Genomic DNA, 24757 nt, shown 5'->3' with positions numbered 1-24757 from the left:
CACCCACTCATAGCGCCCCTTGGCCATGGTTGAGAATGTTCCTCCATAGCAGCAGCAAGTCTGATGCCCTGTCATGGCAAGAATGACAGAGAAGGGGTGAGAGATTCCACAGTCTCCTAACCACTCTCCTCTGATGCTCCCTCCCAGGATCCCAAGGGGCTGTACCATCCCTTGGGGGAAGACCCTGTGTGCACAGCCACAAGTTGTCCTTTTGTGACTCTGGTTTCCCGTTTTAGGAATGGGGTATGAGTATTGTTCAACGGCACTTGGTATAAATGCCACAAACCATCAACAGGTAGTAGAAGACTAGTGAAAACTCTTCAGAACCACCAAAATTATGATGGCAAACTCCCATGACTTTTTCCATCAGAAATATATTCTTTTATTGAAATAATCAAATTTTATATCCAGGTTCATTCTCTAGTGCTACCACTTAACCATGACTTTTGTTATTTTTAACTTCTCCAAACTCCATTGTATTCACCAATAAAAATAATTCCAACTTTGGAGTGTTATAAGAATTAGAGAATAAAACACAAAAAAATACCTAGTACATGGCCCAACACATGGTGGGTGATCAGGAATGTAGATGCAGGCAAGAGAAACTTTCATTCGGGAGAGGACAATCTTTCTTTCAAACAAATAAAACTCATTTATGTATTTGCAGCTCAAGAATTTTTACTTCTGTTTATATTTTCCAACTCACCCCTGGGTCACACAGCTTTCTACTTTTAAATGTATTTATTCAGCTACTGGGCACCTGTCCCATGCCGAACAGAGATACAGAGGTCACACTGGATGGATGAAGTCCCTGCCTTTCTAGAGCTCCCAATCTTCTAGAAAATTATCTTGTCACCTCGTTAGGAACTTATGATGCCCCTCAGCCCCCAGGCTTGACAAGACCTTTCCCCATCACTCTTCGCTATCTTCTTCATACTAAGCAGCCCACCTTCCTGCTGCTGATCCTCAGAGCTATGACAAAACAGAGGCACCTGAACCCTGCTTCCTCCAGCAGGAGACTCCAGGTCCATGAGTATTGAAACCTAAGGCTCTAGCTCTGATTGCTGCATGATTTGGAGATACCTCCCACTCATCTCTGTTTTCTCATCTGTAAACACAGGGTGGGAAATGTTCAAGTACAGCCTTTTTCCAGTTGATTGTCAGTGGCTTGTAGCATTGCGTTGCCTCAAGTGCTGAGGCTCTGCCTGGGCTCATAAAGAAAGAACTCTGCAGTTGATTAGTAATGTCTACCACAGGTGTGGAGATGGGGGGATGGTGGTATGTACGCCTCTCGGTTCCATTCCTGGTCTAGGGAAGCTCAATAGAACCTTGAATTCTGCCATTTATAACTGCCTGACCCAGTAAATACTAATTTATCTTTAGCATAGGCCTGTCTTCACATACAAGAGCTTCTTCATCTGTTTGGGTCACCCTGACAACTGTGTCACCTTTCAGAAACTTTCTCAGTTACTGTGGTCGAAGCAACAAAACCTTGGCAAGAAAATAAACATTTTTAATAATTTATTGCACTCAGATTAGTAAACTACTACTTCTTACCCCAGGGGGTACAGGAAATAAAGTCAGTAAGGAGAACTTACACTTAATTTAGCATTCTTAACTGCCAGATACTTTGGAGACATTGCCTCCTTCTATCATACCCTTCTTGGCCTGGGGCGTAGCTTAGGAGTAGCATGCAGGAGGCCCTGGGTTCCATCCCCAGTGCTGTAATAAGTACAAATAAAACACAGCATGGTTCTCCTCCTCTCACAGTAGAATCCAGTGCTCAGGGAGGTGAGGGAAGCGTCCACGGAAGATTGTAACCTGTGGCAGTTTGAATCTCAAATCCCACTGAGCTGTGCTCCTCTGAAACATACCCAGATGTCTCATTCATTCTCTCTCCTCCAGGAGGTGGAGGTGAAAAATGGGACAGTAGGTCTAGACAGAGCAACGAGATCTGGACAAACATTTAAATGACTCAGTCTCCATCCATCATTGTCCCTTTAGTCTGTTGGGAATGTGACTGGGATAGACATTTTCTGCCTGATCTGGGAGAACAGCTCAGCTTGTCAGATTTGGGGCATGACTGAATTCCCTGAGAGCATTCAGTCTGTCCTCGGCATCCCCGACCCCCATCCTGACCCAGTTCCCTTCCACTGCCCTGGTGTCTTGCCCTAGAGAACAAGGCATGACCCAGGCCTCTGCTGGCACTGTCTCCAGTCCACCTCCCAGGAATCCCTCCCTCCTGCTGGTGAATCCAAACACCATCAGGACCACAAGACCTCTCAGTGGGGGCCTGAGGCCCCAGCTGAGCGCCACCACCCCCCAGCGTCAAATCCCTGGAAGGAAAGCAGGAAGCCCTGAAGCCTTGGGAATTCTTGTAGGAGGCCATGGGTGTGGTGAAGCAGTCTCATAGTGGAGGGTGTGAAGGCGGCTCCAATTCCTAAATGGCCTGAAGAGCAGGTCTTTGGATACCAGAGGGATTCCCTGAGTTGCAGCCTGATCCTGCAAAAGCCCAGGCCTGAATTTTACCACACTGACAAGAGGCCTGGAGCGTGGGCCAGAGAACCTCAGGTCTGAGGTCTCAGCCAGGCCTTAAGGACACCCCTGAGACAGGCTGCTATGCTGCTGGTGACCACTGGACTAGGGGAGGCATTGCTTTATCCAAGGGCAGCAGAGACCAGGAAGTTTTAGACAACCCTTCCGCTCACATTAGGCCTTGTGCCCCCTTGAGCCATGAAAACTGAGAGGTCCACATTGTACAGGAGTCTAAGATAACACAGCCAAAGTGGGAAACGGTATGGTGGTTTCTCAACCAAATCAAAGTAGGCTGCCACGTGATCCCGAAATGCCACTTCTGGGAGGCACCCCAAAGAACTGGAAGCAGCGTTGGGAAGAGGTGTTTGTACTCCCATGGCAGCACTGTTCGCAGTGGCCTCGGTGATGGGACAGCCCAAGTGAATACTAACTGATAAACAGACAAAGCATGGTGTATATATAAAATGTAGTATTGTTATTCAGCCTTAAAAAGGAACAAGACTTTGACCTACTACTACACCGTGGATGAACCTGGATGACACCCTGTTAAGTGAAATGCGCCAGTCACAAAAAGGTGTGACTCCACCAGTAGGAGGCTCCTGGAGGAACCTGCGTCACAGAGACAGAAGATAGAATATAGCTGTTGTTTAATAAGTACAGAGTTAGCACAGAGGCAGGGGCCCCAGGAAGAGCAGCTTTTACTTTAACTATTATCTATTACTATGGTAATAGTCTTTATGGTCATTAATCATTATTGAGGACTTGATCACATCACAGAACTAGGAGCTGGTGTAAACTGTTATCAGGATTTACCCTGGAAACGAGCAACGGGTGATTTTGGAGAGCGACTGGTTCATCTGGTCAGATTCTGAATCATGGTGACTAAACAATGGAATACTGGGGGGAATGTTGCAACCCTGGTTGTTACTTTAAACTAAACAAAATGAATTCACGAGGTTTTCAGAATGAGGCCAAGGGGAAGGAAGGACAGGGATTCACCTGTTTGACAGCTAAGATGTAAAGGACCCTTAATGAGTGCTGTCCAGACTGGTCTGCAAAAATTCTCAGGTCCTGATAGTGGACACCCTCATGCCTGCTCAGAGGAGCTGCCATGCTCAGACTAGTCACCGGCAACAGAAATCTGCTGGCTCTGCAGCTGCCACCATCATCCTAATGAGATTTCAGGTCCAATCACTGTCACTTATGTGGCCTGTCCATTGGCAACAAACAAAAGCAAAGTGCCCCATTTCAAAGTAAAGGTTTCCAGATTTCCAGTCCTGAAGCCAGGCTTTTGGAGGGCACAGGCTTTGCAGCCCAAAGAAGACGAAGGCCTCAAGCTTCAGCAGGATTAAGCAAAACCCCATCCCCAGCAACATCTCCTTCATCCAAACCACATCTTCCTGGCTCTTTCCTCTGGGGCTTGCATGGTGTCTCATGACACTGTGCAGTCAAGCACTGCAGATGCAGGACAGATTCCTAACTCAGCAGGTACTCCTTACACCTTGGTTTGGCTCTCAAAGCCCTTGGAGATCCAATTCCTAACCCCTCCACAGCTTCAGCTATTGCTCTCCAGGCATATCTCCAGCTCTGGCTCAAACAGCATTCTGATTTCTGCATGCCTCCTTGATTTAAGTGAAGAATGTTTCTGCAGGGAATGCCCTTCCTCCCACAACTGCTGAGAATTCCTAGACACATTCAAAAGACAGCTCAACTGCCGCCTCTTCCAGAAAGCCTGTCGAGAGTGCAAAGGATCTGAGATTCCATTAATTTGCAAGGTGACAAGTGAATCTGCAGAAGACATGAGCCTCCTGGGTCAGAGACAAAGGACTTTATTGAAGCAGCATGCACTTCACATCTGTGTCAGTTCCCCTAGCTCCCCAAGACCCACACATGCACACAGAAGCCCAAATAGATGTTGCAAAAGTAGCAGGTTTGCATCACACCTTCTTAGGTGTGAAGCTTAGCCAACCCTAACTTTTTATAATGGACTGCAAGCACACTTTGAAGAAAGAGTATGAAATGAAAGGGCAGTTAGCACCTCTGCTTACAGAATGGGCAGAAACATGAGCAACCCATGAAGAATGGCCTCCCATCAACATATTCCCTGAATTCCTGGCCTGGCTCTAGTGCCATGTTCCCACCAGGCCCTATACAACCTCTGCCTTAGAAATTACACATCCATATTGTAATGATCTGTTTGTGGTTTTGTTGGCCCACCACTAGCCATGTACCTTTTGATGTTAGAGACTATCTTTTATACTTACCTCCCAGAAACAGAATAGTACTCAAAAGAACATGCAAACATGTGAGTTAATGCTGGGAATTTTGATAGGCATGGACTGGGGGTAATCAAACAATATGATTACAAACAGCTCACATTTTGCATTCCAGGCACTGTATAGTGGTATGAATCTGGATTATTTTATTTTATCCTCATAATAATACCATATGAAAGGAACTTGTGTTAACTCCATTTGACATGCAGGGAATCTAAAGCATAGAGCGTTAAAGAGCTTAGCCAAAACCATACAAACTGATAAGCAACAAGGGTGCCCTTTGAATCGGATCTGCCTATGCCTGGTCCTTAAGTACATCACTGAAGGGCTGCTCCTGCCAGAGGTATCTAAATATCTATTTGGGGGAGTCTGTGGAGATAGGGGAAGGTGGAAGGAGGAAGCGCCTGCCTTATTTGTATTTACAGGGATGGAGGCAGTCGCCAGGCAAGTCACTGTCACTTACTCCCCTGTGTGACTCAGCTCCCAAAGACCCTGGGCACTTGGCTACTTCTTGCTGGGATCTCCCACATCCCTGATCTGCCCCATATTGGGGTAGGTGGTATTTGGTCTTGGGAACAGTCTGGAGTGCAGAACTGACTTTTCTCCCTGCTCTATGCCTTATAGCATGTCAAGTGGGGTTAACACAAGTTCCTTTTGTATAGTATTGTCATGAGGATAAAGAAAATAAGGTCAGCTTGAAGAGACCTCTGTATTGGCTACAATATGCAACTTCCAAACAGCCAGCCCCCTGGACCGACTCACAGTAAAAAAACATGAGCCCAAAGAGGTTCTCCTTTGCTCCTGGACTCACAGGTGATCACCATTAAGTTCCACTGCTGGTGAGGCTGGGGAAATAAGCCTCCAAAATTGTTGCACTGAGTAAAAACCTAGAGCAAGAGATCTTCTGCTGGAAAATTTGGGATAGTCTCTCAAAATCTGAGATAGGCTCACCCTTTGACATGCAGCAATACAATCCCTAGAATTTACACAATGAAAATACTTGCCAAATCGGTAATGTGTGTGTGTGTGTGTATGTGTGTGTGTTTAGACCAAACTTGAAAATAATTTATAAGATCTTTAAAAAATATATTTAAATTACAGAAATCCATAAAGGAAAAGTCTCTGCAAATGTAAGTTCCTCCAGAAATTCCTACTAGTCATGATTTAGTATATATTTTAGCAAGCTTTTTTATGCATACTTTCTTCTTTTAAAATGATATATTTTTAAACCTCATGTGTATATTTTGTTACCTGTATACTGTTCTTTTTTACTTAACATTTTGTTAAAGATGTCCTTTTATACCAATTTATTTTTTTACTCTATAGTGTTTAGATTTTGGATGTAGAATCATTTATATTTAATGAATTTCTTTCTGAAGGTTATTTAAATTGAGGAGTATACAACTTAATATCCCAGATTATAACTCAAAAAAGATACCCTACCCCACAAAAATAGCTTGCTTACATTAACTTTAACTGAATATTATTGATCCATTTCTCAGAATGATACCTCATCCTTCAATTTTTCCCCCCAATTTTTTTTCTTTTTGATTAGGGCACAAGGGCCTTTTGGCTAGAAATCACAAAGACAACTCAAAATATGAATCTAGAACCCTAAGTGTACCTGTTAGGTTATAGTTAGTAATGAGCAATGGAATGCTAATCAATAATAAAGCAGGGTCACAGGATTTCTTCGAACTGCCTCTAATGAACCATCAAGTTACTTGTAGAGCAACAGGTATACTAACCCTGAGAATAAACATGTGGAAAAAAAGGGAAATGGTTAAAAAATAGGTCAGGAAATAAAGATCGAAGGGGCTAACTCCTGACAGGATCTATTGGGGTCATGGTAAAATTAAGATTTATGGCTATAGGTTTCTTAATGTGTTTTAGGAGGGAAATATCATTAATAACATAGGTGCACTAAGATGAAGTCCGCCCAGTAATTGACCCCGGCACCCACATTAACACATGATTGACTTGAAGATGAAGCCCCCCGGAATAGCATGCATGGCTACCATGACAGTTCTGGAGAGGACCACCTCTCCAGAAAGTCAACTCAAAATTCCCCCACCCGATGTGAGTTAAACATCTTATTGGTGAAGACTACAAAAGGGGGACTCCAGTTCTCCTGGCAAACATCAAACAGTAATAAATTTGGAAGTAACATTACGTTTCCTTTGTCATTCTCTGCTCAGAGATGACCCACTCTCTCTTAAGAGGGTTCTTTACTCGAGCCTTACTTTCACTTATAATAAAATTCTCTTGTTTGGTTTTACATGTCAGCCTTTATATTTTTCCTTCATCAGGATACAAAAACCAAAGGTTGGAGCTTCAGTTCCTCACTCACCTGGGACCTATCCACATTCTTTGTGTGATTCTAGGACATGGAAACTGGACATTCACATGAGACTCACCACCACCCTTAGAACGACGGGTATACTAACCTTGACAATAAACACGTGGAAACAAAGGGAAATGATTAAGAAATAGGTCAAGAAAGAAAGATTGATATAGGGGAAAATTGAAGGTCTGTTTTCTCCTACAGAAACTGGCACGTACCCTGCCAAGCCAGGACCTCAACCTAGAACCTATCAGCTCAGCACCAACAGAACCTCTTCTTGTCCTTCACACGGGGCTTCCTTCCTTCCATCCGGATCCCTCCCAGCCGCTCCCTGTGAACATCTTGGGCACAGAGGAACAGTGGAAGGATGTGTCAACCCTGTGGCCAGGAGCATGTAGCTCCTGCAAAGCACCTACTCAGAGGGTGAGGCTGGGTGCTGCAGAATGAAATGAGCCCAAGGCTAATGCAGCAGAGGAAAGAGGTAAATGGAAGCTCACACACGGCCTCAACGTCCAGCCTAATTCCATTCTTTAGCAGGAGGTTGGTGGGAACTAGGGAAGAAGCCAATTAGAGCCCAGTTTTAATTACTTTTTGATAATAACGAGGCTCACACAAAGAGCTTTTGTATATCTTGTCACACACATTTGGATCCACGCTGGGTCTTATGAAAGGGAGCTGATGAGTCCATTTGACTGATGAATAAATGGAGGTGCTGAGGGCACAGCTCACAGGGCCAAGGCGGGTCTGCTCACTCCTTCTTCAGACTTCTCCATCCCGCCTCAAGACTGACAGGAAGAGAAGAGCTGCATGTCCTGGGACTCTATCCAGCTCTCCTGGGTCCAGCAGGACTCCCCAGGAAGCAGCCTCTCTGGGAACTAACTCAGTCTCCCTAGAGGGTCTGCACCCACCCCTGGTGCAATTCTGTTAACATGACCTCCGGTGACTGGACACCATAGTCCCCCTGACATTCATTAACTTGATAGACTGCAAGGTCAGAAATGGGGCATAGGGAAGAAAGAAAGCCAGCACCTGCCTGCCTTCCCTCTGTGACGAATGAACAAGTTGGGGTGAGGGAAGAACCTAGGGACTGAGGGGGAAAGAGGTTCTTGGTTGGGACTTGGTCTCTCTGTGTCCCCAGGGGCCGGGATGCTTACTGCCCCACGGGAAGCAAACAGACACAAAACCTTCCAAAAGTTCTCCCAATTTCACATCCCACTTCCCCCAGGTGCCAACAGAAATAGCAAGCCAAGGATTCTCCTAACAGGGAAGGTACTGGCTTCACACTTGCAGAGAATTCCAAGGCACTGTTCACAGTCCGTCTCCAGTCAAAAGGCAGCATCAGTGCTGGTCACTCTCTGGAACAGGGAAGTTGCTGGGTCATTCAAACTTATACAGCTTAGATGTTTTTGGTAATGAAATCTGTCCCCCTCTGTGTGCCTCAGAGGCAATGACCAGTATCTTGGAGTTGGTTGTACCTGAGCAAACCAGGATGGAGCTTCAAACTAGGGATGTTCGAGTGGAAGAATAACCCAGTCTGTTACAGCACCTTAGAAGGAGAACCCAGAAGGGCAACAAATGCAAAATGTCACTGTGAACTGCATTTTAATTAGAGGGCGCATCCTTTCTAAATGATTTCTTGGCTTAATTGGGCTGGGCTCCTTTGTAAATAAAAGCTTCCTATTCATGCATAAAGGCTTGTCCACACTCTAGCTTCTAACACTCCACTTTCCTCCTAATCCCCTGAACAACAGTAGCACAACACTGGTCAGCCTCTCCAATGGCCCGTGAATGGGACCCAGCTGAAAGCTCAGCACAAAAGCCCCCCCAAAAGGATGTCAGACCACATCACCATTGCAGATGCACCCAGGTGAAATAACAAGCTTCGGTGGCCTTTCCCCCTCCCATTTGAATGTAAAAACAGACCAGCACCTTGCCCAGACCGTGTGAAATTTCTAGACAGGCATATAGTGTTACTGTCTGTAACTTTCCATGAGCCTTCTCGGGTTACTATACATATTAATACACATACCGGCATTTAAAGTGAGGAAAATATGGGGTGCTAGGTGGTTATTTTTAATCAAATTCATCTGGGAATTTTAAATCCTAAAAACTGAGCCCCCATTTATAGGATTTTAAGGTTTGAACTGCATTTGATTTTTGTGCTTTGGAATGGCAAACTTCGCTTTCCCCTTTAAGAGACACTTTCTGCAGTGTGAAGGGTAATTCGGCACCAACTGTAAAAATCATTAACCTGCAAATATGAGGAATAGGACAGCAGTGACAGTGCATGACCCTCTGCAATTCTTTGAAGGCAGCCTGGTCTTCACAGCTTCCTGCTCAGTAAAAGAAGCTCCACATCTCCATAAAGACAGCACTCGAGTCTCAGCTCAATTGTGTTAGGATAGCAGTGACCCCAGAAATGGAAAGGTGGGTGAATGGGAGCATGCCCCGGACACTGGGAGCCGGACAGGCCTCTCTCACAATGAGCCAGGCTGTGCAGGAAGATTCCCACGCCATCTCTGTCACATGCTAACCCCTTCATGAATGGCTTGAAAAGTCTCCAGTCTGTTCTCTACAGCCCTGTGGGACTTGCCAAATGCGGGCTGGTGAAGCATCAGATTCTCAGGTCTCCCTCCTGCACCATCAAACTGGCATTTATTCTCATAGAGAAACTCCCTGAACTCACAGCCCCAGGGCTTGAGCAGAAATCAAGAAAAACTCAAGGAGTCTGTGCCTTCTGGGTTTCTTGAATTCATCATTCATCACCATCCAGCATTCCCAGGCTGTGGTACAGAGGGTTTCGGACTATGCACCACACAAGGGTGCCGTGTGTGGGTCCCCCATCACCAGATGAACATGGGACTGAGTGGGCAGGTGTGCAGATTCTGGCTCCCAGCTGAAGCCCAAACAGGGCCTCACATGAACACACCAGGTCACATGCATCTGGGAAACTCACACAGAGTCATGGTTCACAGAACAATAGTGGAGACAGTTGTCCCTTGTCCCAAGAATGCTCTTGACATCTTTGAGATCTTGTCTCTTACCAACCCACTACTACCAGAATCTCAATTTCCCCAAAACAGGGCTCAAAACCTGGTACTCGGGGGCTGGAGCGGGGGTATGGGATGTACCTATTGCATCCCCACAAACACCTGGGCCTCTGGCAGGTGCAGCTGGGCTCATGGGCAGGCTGCTGCCCAGGGCTCTAGGAAACTTCCTGGAGCAAAACTGAACCATCATGTAATATGTATGAACTTTTTAAAAACTTGAGAACCAAGGCTTTTTTTCTAACACACAGTCCTGTGAATTCGGTTTGCCCAGCCCTTTCCACTCCCCTGCGCAGGCTCTCTATCCCCTCGTCAAGCCCAGCCCCAGACTCAGATCAGGAGTACTCTACAGCTTCCCTTGCAGGAGCCCTGATCACAGCCGAAGGCCAGCTGCCTGGCTTTTCTTCTGCTTCCTTCTCTCTCTTCCCTTCTTCGAAAGCTGGCCTCTCTTCCTGCCAGCCTGGTTAAACCCATCTTTGTTTCATAGGCCTCTATGCTTTCAGGGCTAAGAGATGATGCAATTGTACCTCACTTGAAGGCGACGTCACTGAGGTGCCCCGGCTTGTACATGATAAATGCATGCTTCCAACCTCCATTGCCAGGTCACTGCATAGTTCCAGTCACTGCCCACCACACTGCCTTGAATGGCAGGTCACCACCCTCATACAGCTACCCAGACCCCCAGCCTACAGGTCAGCTCTGATATTTGAACACCATGCCCCAAACCAAACAAAAACAAAATTCCAACTACCAACCAAGACAACCCCACCTTCTGAACTATTACCAGTTCACTAGCTGTCTTTCAGCAATAAGGCCAAGAGAGGTGGGCAAAACCTTGGGGGCTGGAGTGGGAGTATGGGATGTACCTTTTGCATCCCCGTGCACACCTGGGCCTCTAGCAGGTGCCCTTAGAAAGCCAAGGGTGCATAGGGCATCTGGGCACAGAGCCCCATGGTCCTGGTAAGTCTCATATAGGAGGCACAATGTTGCTGTTGACCATGTCCAAATCACAGCCTGCTATTTCTGAGAAGACAAAGTACAGTTGAGTCTCCACTGGCCTGGAGGTTAAACCAGTGGCTCATCCCCTGACCTTGGCCCCGGTTTGTGAAAGCTTCCCCCTTTCAACTTTAGAACTATGAGTTTCTACAAAATCCATTCCACCTTTGGACTAAGTAAAGGCAACACACCCGGGGGTCAACATTTATCCCTGAAGGCCATTGGGTTTCACTTAATGCACTTTTGCTCCCAAACTGCCTGGCCAGGGCTGGGATTATACCAGGCCTGAGCCATCCCAAAGGCTCTGGGTGTTTTACTGTTAGATGCACCAGGTCTGTCACCAGGGTCCCCAATCAATATACCTGGTACCTGTTTGTTCCCCTTTCAACACTGAGATGCAAATGACCACTGGGTTTAGCTTCTCTGCTGTTTCTGACACCAACTGCATGGAGACTTAGCCTATTACCAGACTGCACGGTCTGACCAGGAAAGCAGGAATTGAGGAATCTGGGTAGAAATGAGGCAGGAGAGGTGCCCAGGAGTTGGCTCCCTTTGGGCAGGCTGACCACAGGCACATGTGCCCTGGGGTGAGGGGAAAGGATGACTTACGTGGCTCCTTTTGCCTTCTTCATCTCCCACAGATGTAATAACTGTCTCTGAAAAGACCGTCTGTCCGGTTTGGTTGTTGGTTATCTACAGTAGAAAGGGGGACAGTGAACGTGAAACTGAAGGAAGTCCAGGAGAATCCCTCCAGTCTGTTTATTTCATTTGCTGAAGCAGGAGCGACAGGGAAAGTGGCCAGGCTACCTACCCCCCTGCTTTCTGAGCTCCATCAGCAGCCTGCCCTTGGAGGCTGGTAGGAGATGCTCACAGCAGCCTGGGTCACCAGGAGGTAGGAAGGAGGTGATGCATGCCAGACCCTCAGCAGTGCCCCAAACAGCAGCATGTTCACCATTTTTGGCACTTATCACTTGAAATTCAGTGTCGGCTTTTTTTTTTTTTTTTTTTTTGACAAACTTCAAATCTGGGTGTCTACTCAAATATCTTTCGTGAGAAGCAAGCAAGTCTGGCAGTGCTCCTGATACTGAGAATCATATTCAGTTCATCAAGAAAATGTTTAAACCAAACGAGGACTTTCTCCTTATCCCCTGTCATCTGCCTCTGATTCTGTGCCCAAGTGCAGGCACCCCAAAGCCCAGCACCAAGTGGAACCCAGGCCCTTCCTGCCCCAACAAAGGCCCTAAGGACTGTGTTGGCCTAACAGCTGGCAGATCTGTTCTTTGCTGACAACCATCTAGTATGTGGCCTGGAACAAGTCATTTCTTTTCTCTGATTCACAGTTTTCTCATTTCCACATCATCTTTAATGTCCCTGCCAGCTCTAATATGACAGAAGTCTGCCACCAGGATAAAGCGGAAAACCTTGGCCTAATTTGCAGTGAGGGATCAAATTTCAGTTCTGAGGAGTTAAGGACCTTGTCTTTATTGCCACGCTTCAACATTTCTGCCTAAATAATTCTTGTCCACAGAAATGAGATGATGTCTTCTTTATCCATGCCGCTTTTTTTTGCAGGATTGATTAAATAATATCATATTTTTAAAAAATTCTAGTCCTTTATAAATGGGTTGTAGGACTTCTCAGAGCCTGATTATACCAACATGCATTTTTTTTTTCATTTGAGGGATATACAATGCTTTCCAAATATATGTCACCCTATTCAGCTCCTCTTTCATGAAGTACTGCACAGGACGGTGCTCCACAGACCCCAAAGGAGGACTACTACTACACTGTGCTGGTAACACAACTTCACTGTAGCATAACAACAATAATAAAAAGAACAACCTGCTTTTGCATGTCACTTTACAGTATAGTAAACTTTCATATACTTTAGATCATCTGACCCTCATAATACTATATACTGCAGTTGTTGATATCCTTGTTTTATAAATGCTGTGAGGTTTTTATAAAGTTAATTGATTTTTTAAAATCACTCTAGTTACTGGGAGGACTCAATGTGCAGGTATTTGGAGATCTACAAGAAACAATTTTAAGATACAGCTGAACCTGTTGGCTACTGTCAGAAGAATGACTTAATATTGGTTTTGACAAGAATGAAATAATCACTTTAATAAACGATACCCAGTCTTCCATGAGCAATACCTAGGGATTCTGTTCCAGTGGGGGGCTCGTTCATTTGCATGAGGATCATGCTCCACAAGTGATCTATCTAGCTGGGCCCATCTCTAGGCAGTGGGAGAAGAGCCCCACAAAAGCCATTTTATAGACAAGGCAATAACATTGACTCCATTATGTGAAATTACCTGGACACTTGAACAAATGCAAAACTCTTTGTGGGACCCATTATGACCTTAACTGTAGGAGTTGAGAAAAGATTAGAGGTCAGGCCCTTTGATATTCACTACAGAATGTCAACTCTACAGCCTCCAACAATGACCCTGAATATCTGCCCGGCAGCCTTTTCAGGAGAACATAGACATAGTTTTCTAAGTTCTGTCCATATCAACCTAGAGACCTCTGGCTCTGTGAGCAGGTGAATTCTACATTCCTCTAGATCTGCAAAGCTTTCTTCATCAGGTCAGATGGGAAATGAACTTGCTTGCTCCTCATGAAAGATATCAGAACAAGAGACTTAGGCAGGTGTTTAGTGGAAAAAAATCATCCCTGCAGAAGTCTGAATGGATAACCAGTAAATGAATGGATGTTTAAACTCATGGCAGCAGAGGGTTCCCCTTCTGAAGGTGGGATATCACATCTGAGCCCCTCCTAGGGAAACTGTGAGGATCTGTTCACCATAACAGGTCTCTATTTCTATGCCTCCTGAGACATACATAAAAACCTAAGAGATAAAAACCCTTCTTCTAAACTGGTAGGAAGCCTAGTGTGAAATCTATTGCTTAAATGCAAAAGTAATTTAGGTCCCTGATACCTATCTCTTTCTTTTAAATAGTACTCACACTCCCTCTGGTTTCTAATCTGCATTTTACTATTCCCATTTGCATCCTTGGCTGTGTCTCAAATATGTAAATAGGACTGTAGTTCTCCAACAGGACTGGGTGCCCACAGGAAGGAAGCAGTGCTGGCCACGCCCACCCTTACCTTGTGAATTTCTCGGTGCACATGGATGGTGTTGTTTCCCACCTTGGTGTCTGTGTTGGTCTCATTGTGATAGCTGGCAGGTAGGCTCGCTAGGTTCACTTCTGATGATGTCTTAGCAGCAGCCTCTTCTGCCTCCATCTATTGAACCAATTAATTCAGTGAGCACAACTGTTCTGTTCTCTCTAGTTACAAATGGGAGATCATTAGAAAAAAAGAACCACCTCTTTGCCTCTTCTGCGATCACAAGGGATGATGACAATGACAGGCCACTGAGTTACCCATTAGGATAAGACACTGCACCAAATGCCTTACATGTACTACAGCCCGCAAATCTCACTATTAGCCTAGGTGATGGGAGTTACTGTCCCATTTTACAAATGGAAAAACTGACGCCCGGGATGGTTAGGTAAATTCCCCAAACTCCCAGGGAAGGGTGGAGCTGGAACTTGAGCATGCTTTCATTAAGCAGTCTTGGCCCCTGTATCATACCGTTGGTGCCTTGCTCATATCCTGGTGGCCTAACCTGGAGTTGCCTGTGTTCAGTTCCTAGGCATGCTTACAGTCAACTCTCTCTCTCCCCGAGGGCATTCTTTGGTCACAGAAGTGTGTTCGGTTTGCACAGGCCCAAGTGCTATGGAATCAATACCCCGGCAATAGGGACAAGCTATGGGGTAAATACCCCAGCTTCTCCCTGTGCAAGACAATTCTAAGGTACATAGAATCAGGTTTCTCTCTGAGGTCACTCAGTGGGATTGAACCCTAAATGCCCATAGCAGTAATCTGCTAAGGGCATATCCTTTATTGCCATTCTCTTTTTCCAACTCACTTTCCCACTTCTTGCTAGTGGTTTTCTGGGATCACCCCCAAATAAGCTATTTGCTCCCAATCCTTGTTGAGTCTGCTAGTGCTGGTGGTGGTGGTAATGGTGGTGATGGAGACCCAAAATAAGATAGTACTGAAACTCCTGCAGGCAGGCCCACATCTCTTGAGTATCCACATAGGATACCTTGCAGGGGGAGAGCTGACTAATTCCCCAGGATCCACGACTCCCTCTGGCTCTTCTTGAACATTTAGTTGTCCTCTGGTATCACATTTCCAAGGTCATGTCATCAAATCCTCCAGTCTCCTGAGCCTCCATGACATCTCTATCAGGTATAGCAGTTAACACATGCCTGTACTCAACTTCCCCTTCCAGATTTATCACCCTGCCCCAGCCCTGACTGACAAGTGGTTAGTTGACAAGGTGACCCATTCACAGATGACTGGGCCCAAAGGCAGGCCACATCATGGACCAATCAGACACTCCCTCTAGGAATTTCAAATGACAGTCACAATGAGACTTTCTGGTGGACGGGGGCAACCTTCCAATACTGCTCTCCAAGAATCTGGGCTATTTTTATTCTTTAAAACTAATCCTCAAAAAATATTTTCCTATTAAAAAAATCTGTAGTCTTTTCCCTCACTTTTTCTACCCCTCTTTTTCTACCTCCCCTAACCAGATTTGCAAAGCTGGACTAGACACGCAAAGAGGTCTGCTGGGAACCAAAGTTCAACTAATCAGAGCAGAACCTGGGGTGCCTGCTATGTCGGAGATGATACACAGACGTCTGACACTCCAATTGCTGGCTTCATTATAACAATTGTCATAATAACCACCTCCACGTATGAGGTATTGGCCATGTCTGAGCCATGGCACCAGATACCCTGAACAGGTCAACATTCCCAGGGACCCTGTGAGGGTGGTGTTGTTTACCCCATGATGCAGGGAGAAAAAATGAGGTTCAGAGAGGTCATTCCATCCTTAGGAAGTGGCAAAGCTTAAATCAGAACTCAGGTCTGTTTGACTCCAGATTATGTGCCCTCCTGGAAGATAAGAGAGTCTCATCTGATGATGACTATAACCTTTCTTGTGTGGTTCTGCAAGCAAGTCAGGGGTCCAGAGGAAGGAGAAGCAAGGCTTCCAGGAGGAGTAGGCGTGATTGGACTGGTTTCAAAGAGTGAGTAGGATTTGGACAGGAGAGGTGTGAAAGTGCTGCAGACAGCACAGGCTAAGCTGTGGCAGCTGGACAGCACAGTGGGCACAGGAGAAAGTGGTGGCTGATGAAGTAAAGAGGGGTCCACAGGCAGATCCATGGAGCGGCATTAAGGCACAGGATGCTGGCCTGGCTCTAAACCAAATGGGTGCATTGGAGCCATTCCCCAAGCTTTTAAAAACAGGCATACCTGTACAACTATAATACACCAATTAAAAATGTGGAAAAGTTTAGATCAAAATACAAACAAGCAAACAAACATGCATAACTGGGTCCCTTCCCAGACCTGAAAAATTGTAATTTCTGGAGATGGGACCCCAGATATCAATGAGTTTCTAAGATGATTCGGAGGAATCCCTTCCTCTTCAGCTGCCCCCACCTAAAAACTTGTGCTTCAGGCAATGGGGAGCTACAGCAAGTTCCAGACTAGTTGGGAAAAAAATACAAAAACCAGGAAAGGAAGAAAGTAGAGTCAGGGCACTGGCTAGAATTGGATCTAGAAGAAGGGAGCTCTATCTGCAGAAGGGCTTGTAAAGAATCCAAATAAGTCTAGAAGGACCAAGCCACCGAGAGATGGCTGCAGGACTAAGCAAGTAGTTGTCTCCAGCATTGTCAGGCAGCAGTAATGTCAGAGATCTTGAACTGGACAAGGTGCATTCAAGTTCACCTCTTCTCCAAAGTAGCCATGTGACATTGGGCAAGACACCACATCTCTCCAAACCTCAGTTTCCATATCTGTAAAATGAGGATGATCCTATTCTGTTGAGTAGATGTAGTTAGGAAGGATCATGAAATCTAAGTACTGGTACAGTAGCTCTCATGTGGTAAATATGTAATATGTAGCTGCTTTTGTCACACTGGCCTGTGAGCAGCTTCAGAAGAAACTCCTCTGCCAGGAATGGGAGGAGCAGGCAGTAGATATGATATGTGTGAAGAGCTGCCCAAAAAAGTGCAGAAGAAATAGAAGAGAGATAGCTAGGGAGGGAGATAGGATGGGCAAGAAACAACTATTTTTTTCTCCCCTAAGCAAGAGACTCTGGCATATTTAGTGATGGAAAAGATATAGCTGAAAAGGGAAGGAGCCTTAAGATGCCAGAGAGGATATACCCAGAAGGAGAAAGGAATTTTTCAATGTTTTTTAGATTCCCACTGGAATCTGAATCATACAGCTTGGCTTGCAAATAATTGACAAGTTCCCAAATCTTGAGTTTGCTGTGGGCTGAGCTGACAGTCTTTTCATAAAACCTTCCCTCTCAGCTAGTGGCTGTTTCAACAGACTGAGCTAACAGTTATTTAATGGCACCATGAACGAAAAGTACAGTTTACAATGGAAATTTCAACCACAGCCATTACTGCCACTAGTAAGAGAAACCTAAGCCTGAAGCAATAGTTGTTTCATAGAGGAGGAATGTGCGTGTTGTTAAAAATGGCATTTACAGGGACTGGGGTTGTGGCTCAGTGGTAGAGCGCATGCCTTGCACATGTGAGGCACTGGGTTCGATCCTCAGCACCACATAAAAATAAATAAAGGTATTGTGTCCATCTGCAACTAAAATACTAGCATTTACAGTTGGTTGAATCTGCGTCAGATAAGTAGGCAAAACTGGACAAAAAAAAAACCCAGGCTTGGTATTGGGGCTCTCCCTTGGGCTGTGAAGCAATAAGAACACTTGAAAACATGCCAGTTACAGATGTGGCAATGCGGGCAGGAGACAGGGAGTGGTTTTATCCTTAAAATACATATATTAGTAATATATACAGTAAGACAGGAAAATAGGAACTTCCCAGATGGAAGCCATAAGAAGACTTGTTTCTCCAAATAATGATGCTACAAGGAGAACTACTTTGTGTTTTCCCTTAAGAATCATCAACAGCTAAAGGCAGCTGGACTATTTAAAAGGCCAGGAAGTTACTTGAAAGCAGACTCATGATGCAACTATGTAAACAATTAATGCATCCAATCCAGGTCCTTTCTGTTTCTTCCCTGGGAGAACAACTAAATAACAAATATCCTGTGTTCATGGGATTTAAGGAGCTTTCTGGTAGTTTCTTTAAAAAACAAAACCAAAAAACAACCCACAATCCACTTAAGATTTATTATTTTCTGAGCTAGGGATATAGTCGAATAGTAACAGGCTTGCCTAGCATGCATGAAGCTCTAGGTTTATTCCCTAGTATTGAAAAACAAAACAAAACAAAAGGTATTTGAGAATTATTCAATTTTATTTTTGAATATTTAAAAAATATTTTAAAGATATTAAGATATACATCCTTAAAATATTTTTTAATATTTTAGGATTGATTTTTAATACTTTATTTTTCTTTATTTTTTTTTAGTGCTAGGGGTAAAACCCAGGGCCTCGAGCATGCTAGGCAAGCACTCTACCACTGAGCTACAACTCCAATCCAAGACCTTTTAAAATATATTTCTAAGATAGGTTCTACTGAGAATCTATCAGACACTGATAGTATTTTGCTATTACTCATACTACTACTATTAAAACAACAATAATGATGCCCATTATTTGATGACAAATGACAATCTTTCATAATTCTTACAATAAGCCTCATGAGGAAGAGACTTGTTTTAGATCTATTTTATTTATCCTCATTTTAGATGATCAAATAACTTGTTTCACTTAAAATCTCTTTTAATTCTTCCTTTAGCCTAGGGTTGGGCATTTTCTCCATTTCAGACTCTGGATCCCACCACTAAGAAGCAGCAGAGCTGGGTCTGGATGCAGAGAGGTTGGTCCTTACTTTCATAATCCTGCCACCTCTCATCCTGTCCTCAGAGCCTGCAAAGACATTCTTCGGGAAATGACCACTGACTAGAGTAGATGTGACAGTCATGTCTCCTTTGGCGGAAAATTTTAGCCTGCCAATCTGTACAACTCAAGCAGAGCCATGTCTGGAGGAAGAAAGGATGGAGTCCTGGCAAAGCCCATGTGGTTGACTCCCATGGAGAAGACACAGCACTGAGGTCCCGCTGGACCCCCACACTGCTCTGGATCAATGAAGATATCAAAGAGGCAAATTGGCCTCATCAGGAGTTAATATTAGAGAACCATGCCGCAAACTTATTCAATGATTATGGGCATTTTTCCACTGAATAAAAACATGGAAATGACCTAGTCAGTATTACCAGAAATCTGTGTGCAGGAGGGATAGTCCTTAAAGCCTTGATAAGAAAAGCAGATGTCCCACCCTGAAACCAGACGGATCATGAGCTCAGTTTAATTTGGAGTTGTAGAATTATTAGTTATTTTGGCTTACCTGACTCCTCTCACCCTTTAATTGTTCCATGTCATAATTGTTTTATAATCTGAAGACACAGAAAACCCTGGGTCTTGGGATCTGGGTCTGTCCAGTACATGCTCAGGAGCCAGCATTTAAGACTGTGCCCAAGGGAGCTGGCACACTGGAGATAGCAGGGATGTGGGGAAGCCTGACCCACCAGCCTGAACATCTGGTCTCTCACTGACTCCTTCATTGGGATGGCTGGCTCCTCTCCAAAGATAGGTTATAGCCAGAACTGGGCCCATGTGACCATGCCTACCTTCCCAGGCACCAGGGACAGCTCCCCACACCTGGATCAAGAAGGAGGGTCCAGGCAGCCTTCTCCATGCTTGGGGCCCACCATAGAGGACAGAACAAGATTCCATTCACCTGTGTTTGTATATGGAAGGTTAGGAAAGGAAGAAGCCAAGAAGCAAAGTTCTGCTAGGGTGTTTAGTATGTGATAATGGCTATAGAGTACATATCTATTATTTGCCAACATGCCCACATTAACATCATGACATCTAACCCTCACAGAAAACTGAGGTTCAGTTGTTAAATGATCTGCCCAATGTCACCCTACTAGTGAATGGTAGAGGAGGACCTGAGCCCAGGACTGACTTCAAAGCCCTCTTTGGTGGAGATGAGGTTGCCATTCTTATCCATCACCTTCTGATAATTTTCAAAGCTGGGACTGGGAATTTCCACCTTTTCTTCCCCACAATACATTAAAGGAAGCAAGACAGGCCAGACAGACTGCCAGCAAAGCTCAGGGCCCTTTGTGTTTTTGTCCCCACACACCCATCCTACCTGTATCTTGGGAAGATGACACAAGCTCAAAGCCCAACAGACAAGCTAGAACTTGGAGCTGCCTGAAACTGCCTGAGCCTCGCTACAAAACCACAGCGCTGAAAAACACCAGGGGCCCTGCAAGCATCGCCTCCAAAAGGGGAAGGTGTACTGCATACTTTAAGACAACTGCGGCATGGTGGAGGCAGCCTGCACTCAGGTGGTGACCCCAGCTACTCCAGGTAGGGTCTAGCGGAGACTCCTTGGACAGGCTCAGATCCAGACGTTCTGGCAGGAAGGTAGAGCAAGAGAGCAGGGAGGAGGTAAGGATCGCGCTATGCAGCTCGGTGTCTGTTACAGGCCCTTTGGAGCCTCTTCGTCTATCGCCAGGTCCCTGATCAGCGCAGCGGCCCGCGTTTAGAGCCCTGCCTCCTCTAAGCCCACTCCCCGCAGCTTCAAGAGTCCTCAGTCCAGCGCCCTCAGGGAGCACCCACCTCTTCCACCGCGCTGCGCAGTTTGTGCTGCGTGTCCTCCATCAGTTCCTCAACCTCACGGAACATCTCGTTGAGGGTGGCCTCCTCCTGCGGGTAGCTGAGAGCTGGGCCCGGCTCAATTGGAGCCGAAGTCGCCGTCGGAGTGGGTGCGGGGGCCGTAGGGACCGCCACTGCAAGTAGCAGGCATAGCAGGGTGCCCCCGAGCCGCTGCATCTCTGCTCTGAGCCAGCCGCCGCCGCCTGTGTGTCGCGGAACGCGGTCAGAGGAGCACGCGGACCACCCCCTAGCCAGCCCCGCCCCGCGGCCGTGCCCGCCCTGGGAGCCCCTCTTCCCGCCCCCTCCCCCAGATAGGACGAAACCTAGCCCCCTTTCAGACGCAGCTCCTCCGGGACAGTGGCGCCCCCACCCACTCTCGCCCTGTGCTGTCGCCACCTCGCGCCCCGATCCCCACCGCACCCCAGGTTCTAGCACCTGGCGTAGAGCTCTGCTCGCCGCCCCGGTGCTAGCTCCCTCTTCCGAGAGAAAGAACCTGGGTCTCCTACGGTAATAGCCGCCCCCCGTCTCGGCTCACCCCAGCTCGGTCCCAATTTCGAGCCCTGGCCTCTCCTGGACTAGATCAGAGCGCAGTTCAAACGACGGGACCCCTACTCCCGCCCCAGTTCTCTCCCAGTCTCCCTCTGGGGTGGGCAGGGAGCACAGGTCAGCTTCCTCCCCTGGGGTCTAGACCAGTCGCACGCCCCGCCCCACACCCACCCGGGCGAGACCAAGCCTGGCCATCCCCACTCCCGCCGCCGCCCCTCACCCACCCCGACAGGACCAAGATGCGATGGAGGCTGGATCAGTTTGCGCGGGGCCGGGAGGCCGCCACTGAGCTGCGTGAGCCGGAGTGGTGCGGCTGCCAGGAGGTTGGTGCGGACACGCAGGGGGATGCGGCAGCAATGGTACTGGAGCGAGCTGGCGCCCCGCCTGCCCACCAGGCCCCCGCCCCGCGGGAGGAGCCGCCGCCCAGCGATTGGCCGGCCCGGGCGCCTGTGACCGCACGCCCCACGCCCGCCTCTTTGGCCTCGGAGACCCACTCTGCAGGAAGCCATCCCCTTTCCAGCAGACCCCTGCCCCCGCAGCATCCCAGGTTACTGTCATCTCTGGTCTCAGGTCTTGCAACAGCTTTTCTTAGTCTCATCTTGCTGTCTCCAGGACAACCTCTGCCCAGCGCACAATCCTGCAGAATGGAATTCCTGCCCCGCAGCTATCACAAGCTGACTTTTGTGTGTCTGCATTGGTCGACGCCATGCTCCAGCAAGGATAACTCACTTGTAGCTCCCGGAATCGGTCACCAGAATGTCCGCGCTTGCTGACATTTCTTCCAGGGGGAGACATGGCAATATTAGAACCAGATGCCTACAGCCATCTCTGAGCTGTGGAAAACCAGATTTGTCTGTGAACCTATTAGCCTAATGTAAAATATAGTAGTATGTGCACCCCCTAGATAACATACATGATGCACGTAGAGAAGTGTGGGGCACGCAGTAATGGGATATAAGCGTCAGCTCTCTTAATGCAGAACACTGTCTTATTCACAGGACTTCTCCCTGTCTCTCCAGATGCAGAGTCTCCCAAGCTTTCCTCATCTCTCCCCATCTCTCCTCTAGGTTGGCTAGCACCCTGGGTTTCCATTTCACAACCCTGACTTGCCATAGGCTGCCTATTTATTGTCCCCTTTATCCACAGGAACCAGGAGCTCCTTGTAGGTAAGGACTGACTCACCTTTGTGACACCACAAAGTCATACACACGTGGTCCCTAAGACATGAATGGGCTGATTATTATATCAACAGCTACTGATATGTCAATATTTCAATATTATTACTCATATTTCAATATTATTCAATATTTCAATATTATTACTCAGTACTAACAATGTGCCAGGAATGAACTCATTGAATTCTCAACAACTGACCAAGGTTGGTGCAGCTACTTTCACTCCTGGTTTACAAAAGAGGAAACTGCCCTAAGGGCCCACAGCTAGCCCATGGTTAAATGGGGATTTTAACATAGGAATCTGGCTCTGGAGACTCCACCTTTAAGCAACACCCTATTCTACACACTTGGCTCAGAGGTGTTTGAGGTGACTTGGGCATATCAGAAGAGCAATTTCTATAGGTGACTATATAGAAAATGTGTATGGGGACCAAATACCTGAGTCCACAGCAGTGTTAATGGAGGAGTGAGCTCATAAGGACCTTTTTGGCACCTAGTACTGGGCTCACCATAATTCTATGAGAGAGGTACCTTCACCCATCTCATAGGTAAGGGCTCAGACTCAGAAAAGTTAGGTGGTCAGTCTAAGAGCCAGTGAGCAGCAGGGTAGAGGTGGACCCCAAGCATAGCCCACTCCAAAACTAGTGTTCAGAGAATTTACTCCTTGAACCACCATGCTTTGCAGAACTTTTTGCCAAATAAGGATTTCTAGCCACTCTCTTCAACTGTTGAGCCTCACATCAGGCCCTCCTGAATCCAAGGAAAGTTCCTCAACCAACCACCAACTCCTACTGTGTTTCCTGGGTATTTGGCTACTCTGGCTTGACTCTTTGTTAGTTTTATGAGTGGCTGAGCCCATGAAAGGGACCTGGAGCTGAGTCTCCGGATGCACACCTTATCCCCTGGGCATAAGAAGTTAAAGCTGCTCTGGAGGGTGTGGCTGGGGACACACTCAGGGTCAAGCGAGGATTGGCAGCAGCACACATTTACAGAGTATAACGTGTGCTTCCAGTTCTCCATGTTGCTGGCTTAAAAGACAGGGAATTTCCCCTAAATAAGACTTCTATTTTCTACCTCAGATCTTTTGCCATAAGGTCCAGTCTGAACTTACACAGACATTGCTGAGCTGCCCAAAGTGCTGGCTGACCACCATACAAAATAGTCTAAATTTTGTATTTCTAAATGTAGGAATGTATCAGCAGTTTCATTATTAAATGAAACTATCCCAAGGAAGGAAGGAGGGAGGAAAGGAAGGAAGGAAAAAGCAAATCTGCAAGCTGGTTTCATGCTAGCAACAGCCCAAGATGCTCCCAAGCAGACAGGAAAGGCACTGGGCCAGCTGCAGAGATGGGCCCCAATCAGATCCAGACATGGTCTGGGCTCCAAAGAGCTTGGGTCAAGGGTGAGAGAAATCCAGTGGTATTGGGGATTGGTTGGAGAAAGAGATCCAGATTGGATGACTTTTGTGAAATGAGGGTCCCAAGGGCACAAAGATGAAAGGGGCCAGGTCAGTCATCTTTTGAGTAAAGAACATGCTAAAACTTGAGAATTTCATCATATCACCACTGGCTAAGCTTTGCATTTATGAAGGACTTTTTTTTTCTTTTAGGTATTAGAAGTATTTTCCAGAATTCTCATTTTAAAATTCTAAGTTCTTATATTTTCTTTATGAGGGACCCACCAAGTCATAAATGGGTCCCATCTCAAGGTTGAGCAAGTGCCAGCAGAGGAGTTGTCAATTGCCAGAAATTGCCTAGAAAGTTAGTGGCCACACAGGAATTTCATATCTAGCTGTCCAACCTCGAGAAACTCCTGAGGACATGCCTAAGATAACATGTATAAAGATGTTCATGAAGCAATAATTGCAATAGTAAAAATGTGAGAACTATGTAACAGTGTTTTTCAGCAGAAGAATGGATGAAACTGGATTCCTACAAACAACAAAATACTGCACAGCAGTAAAAATAATAAACAATATTTATAGACAACAACATTGCTAAATCTCAACAACATAATATGGAATGGAAAAGGCAATTTGCAAAATGCAATGTACAGAATACTATCTATATATATTTTAAAAACACAAGACA

General features: G+C 46.2%; 1 protein-coding gene across 1 annotated transcript in view; it reads right to left on the bottom strand.

The window, feature by feature from the left end:
* Nucleotides 1-21871, bottom strand: part of Dkk3 (dickkopf WNT signaling pathway inhibitor 3) — a 48164-nt gene extending 26293 nt beyond the window's left edge. The window contains exons 1-4 of the mRNA XM_046437972.2: nucleotides 21717-21871; nucleotides 20911-21149; nucleotides 14316-14453; nucleotides 11808-11891 (exon numbers count right to left, since the gene is read on the bottom strand). Coding sequence (XP_046293928.1) covers nucleotides 11808-11891; nucleotides 14316-14453; nucleotides 20911-21123 — 435 coding nt within the window. The 5' untranslated portion in view covers nucleotides 21124-21149; nucleotides 21717-21871. The remainder of the gene's footprint in view (nucleotides 1-11807; nucleotides 11892-14315; nucleotides 14454-20910; nucleotides 21150-21716) is intronic.
* Nucleotides 21872-24757: the final 2886 nt, after the last annotated feature.

Source organism: Marmota monax, unplaced genomic scaffold (genome assembly GCF_021218885.2).
Source record: "Marmota monax isolate L192 unplaced genomic scaffold, Marmota_monax_Labrador192_F-V1.1 WCK01_AAM20220418_F8-fsc00061, whole genome shotgun sequence".
Taxonomy (NCBI): Eukaryota; Metazoa; Chordata; class Mammalia; order Rodentia; family Sciuridae; genus Marmota; species Marmota monax.
Note: the sequence above shows the minus strand (reverse complement) of the source record. Positions and strands in the feature narration are given on the sequence as shown.